This window comes from Camelina sativa, chromosome 5 (assembly GCF_000633955.1).
Source record: "Camelina sativa cultivar DH55 chromosome 5, Cs, whole genome shotgun sequence".
Taxonomy (NCBI): Eukaryota; Viridiplantae; Streptophyta; class Magnoliopsida; order Brassicales; family Brassicaceae; genus Camelina; species Camelina sativa.
In genome coordinates, this window is record NC_025689.1 from 9,038,716 (window position 1) to 9,041,554 (window position 2,839).

General features: G+C 36.5%; 1 protein-coding gene across 5 annotated transcripts in view; it reads right to left on the reverse strand.

The window, feature by feature from the left end:
* LOC104786275 (endoglucanase 11-like) overlaps window positions 1-1,829 on the reverse strand; it is a 4,439-nt gene extending 2,610 nt beyond the window's left edge. Inside the window, exons 1-4 of one of the 5 annotated variants that reach the window (XM_010511636.2) lie at window positions 1,418-1,820; window positions 633-1,046; window positions 367-531; window positions 4-93 (exon numbers count right to left, since the gene is read on the reverse strand). In XM_010511636.2, coding sequence (XP_010509938.1) covers window positions 4-93; window positions 367-531; window positions 633-1,046; window positions 1,418-1,669 — 921 coding nt within the window. In that variant the 5' untranslated portion in view covers window positions 1,670-1,820. Of the gene's footprint in view, window positions 1-3; window positions 259-366; window positions 532-632; window positions 1,047-1,417 lie in introns of all 5 variants that reach the window. The other 4 variants (XM_010511637.2, XM_010511635.2, XM_010511634.2 and 1 more) reach the window with 4 other exon arrangements.

A 2,839-nucleotide genomic window follows, 5' to 3' on the forward strand; every position in this document is an offset into this window, starting at 1 on the left:
AACCATGGAAGCGAGGAGTTGAACACCGGCGAACTTGACGTCCCAGCTAAACTCGGACATGGCCCAAGACAGGCCACCGAGTTGGTGAGCCATGTCAACCACATAACTCATATAGTGCTCGTTGTCGGTGGCTCGATAAAGCCACGTGGCTCCCCATAAAAGCTCGTCCATGTACCCACTCACCGAGGCATAATAACTTTTCACAACTTTTAGACTCTCATCATATTTTCCTCTGTACTTGTCTCCAAACTCAAACAACTACACCAAATTAAACCATAACCATTACAACTAAAAATTAAATAAAATGTCGGTTTCAACTGTAACACTACTAAAATTAAAAATATGTATTTATCNTTGGTGAGCCATGTCAACCACATAACTCATATAGTGCTCGTTGTCGGTGGCTCGATAAAGCCACGTGGCTCCCCATAAAAGCTCGTCCATGTACCCACTCACCGAGGCATAATAACTTTTCACAACTTTTAGACTCTCATCATATTTTCCTCTGTACTTGTCTCCAAACTCAAACAACTACACCAAATTAAACCATAACCATTACAACTAAAAAAATAAATAAAATGTCGGTTCCAACTGTAACACTACTAAAAAATTAAAAATGTGTATGTACTTACTTGTTGGGCATGGTGCAAGAGAAGGTGAGAGTAATGTGGATTTGTTGAACGGAACACGATCGAAGCTGCTGCCATAGCCGCGGCAGTTTCTCCGGCGATATCTGATCCCGGATTGTTCTCGTCGATCTTAAAAGCTCGCCTTGAAGTCGTCATGTCCTCCGGTCTTTGCCAACAGTAGTGGTCAGTGTCTCCGTCGCCTACTTCGGCCCATAAGACATTTGGGCTTGTGTGTGCCTTGATGAAGTAATCTGTTCCCCACTTGATCGCTTCGAGCGCGTGAGATAACTCGCCGGTGGAAGCCAGTGAGTCACCGTACTCTATCACACTCCAAGACAACATGGTCACCGTAAAAGCCATCGGAAGTCCAAATTTAACATGGTCTCCGGCATCGTGATATCCTCCCACTAAGTCCACCTTTATAACCAAAAAATAAATTAATTAAAGGCACATCACTATATAAAATCGATAATCAATTTCAATAATTAAATTCTCTATAGTATTACAATTTTAATTGGTTAGAACATTTCAACTAGAGAATCATTTCTCAAAATGGAAAACAACAATTAATTTTAGTATTAATTATAAAATAAATATCAATGTTAATTAGCTTTTAATGTATTAATTATTAAAAAAATTGTTTATTTAGAGATTTTCTCAACACTCTTTTTCAAAGTTCATACTAATAATAGTAGTAAAGTAAAATTAGTAGGAATTTTCAAAAGAAAACTAAGTGATAAAAATAAAATGGTTTGAGTTTGTAATATATATAGAGAAAACAAACAAACCCCTTGCTCAAGACCGTCGGTGAGACCAGAGTGATCACGCCACGTGACGCGCTGGTTGTACGGAAGCCGACCTGATCTCTGAGCTTCAAAGTAGAGTAAGCTTTTAGACAATGCATCGCCATAGTCGAAACCTACGACGTCTGTCTCCGACAAAACGCTATCCAACGCGGCGGAGAAGATGGTAGTAATGATCAGAAGAAGGAGGAGGAGAGAATGACGACATTGCTTGTGTCGGTGATATCTGACAGTCATTTTTTTAATAGAAGATCTCTCTCTCTAGTCTCTGTTGGAGAATGAAGAGAGATATAGAGAGAGAGAGAAAGCGATGGACTCTTCTCTCACTAAGTCTCTCTCTCTTTCTCTGCTCTCGCAGGAGAGGTGTTTATTTGAAAGCTCTGTGGAGTAGTGGAAGAGAGAGAGAAAGAGATGACGTGACTTTTTTTTTTTTCTACTTTCTTGTTTGTAACTTTTTTGTTTTTTTAATCTGAAATATTTCACTTGAGAAAATTAATATGTGTAGTAGACTTTTGCTTTTTAAATTCCACATAGTGGTGTAATGTAATGGCCGTAATTTATGCAGCTAGTTATTGCTTTTGTTGTGCTAATGTAGACGAATTATATTAAAAAGTTCTTATAAAGTAAATTTAGATATAACGCACTCGTTAGAATTTTGGATTTGTATTGCGAAGGTGTTTTATGAGACTTTTCCTAATGATTTTTTAAAAATAATGTTACAAAAGGTGGTAATAATTTCAACTTATTTAGCGATATTGTGGAATTTTTAAAAAGGTATAAGGAGAGAGGAGTCAATAGTGTCGACAGTGTAACAGTTTAAAGAGATTTTGTATCATAGTTAGCTTCTCTGACTAACGTATATAATCAGAGAGTTTATTAGTAGTATATATTATTACAAATTTCCATGAAACGGTTTCAATCAATTAATGAATATTAATAGACTAATTAAGTGGGATGATTGAAGACAAAAGATTGTTCGAAAACGTACAGTGTAACTTGCTAGGCAGAGAATCGTTACTGTTAGGTAAGGCTCATGTGGAAGTGTGTTTGGCAGAGAGACATGAGATATTCGTGAATAGTAACCTAATTTCTCAATAACTTTTGTTTATTGGCTGCATTGTGACAAATTATACATTTATACAACACTAAAATAAATTGATTAGTTCTTTCTCAAAAGAATCATGAATTATCGATACCAAATTTTTGTATCAGTGTGGCTATGAAGCATGAATGGTATTGATTGATTTCCTAGCTCTACTGATCTTATCTTAACCGAAACTCCAAATGTTTCTAAATTTTTATGATGAACTGAAATCGGGTTTAAAGATCGATCGAGCTGGATCTCCTTAATTAATATAGAGGTTTGTTGCCCACCACTAATAAAAACTGAGGGGTATGACAATGGCC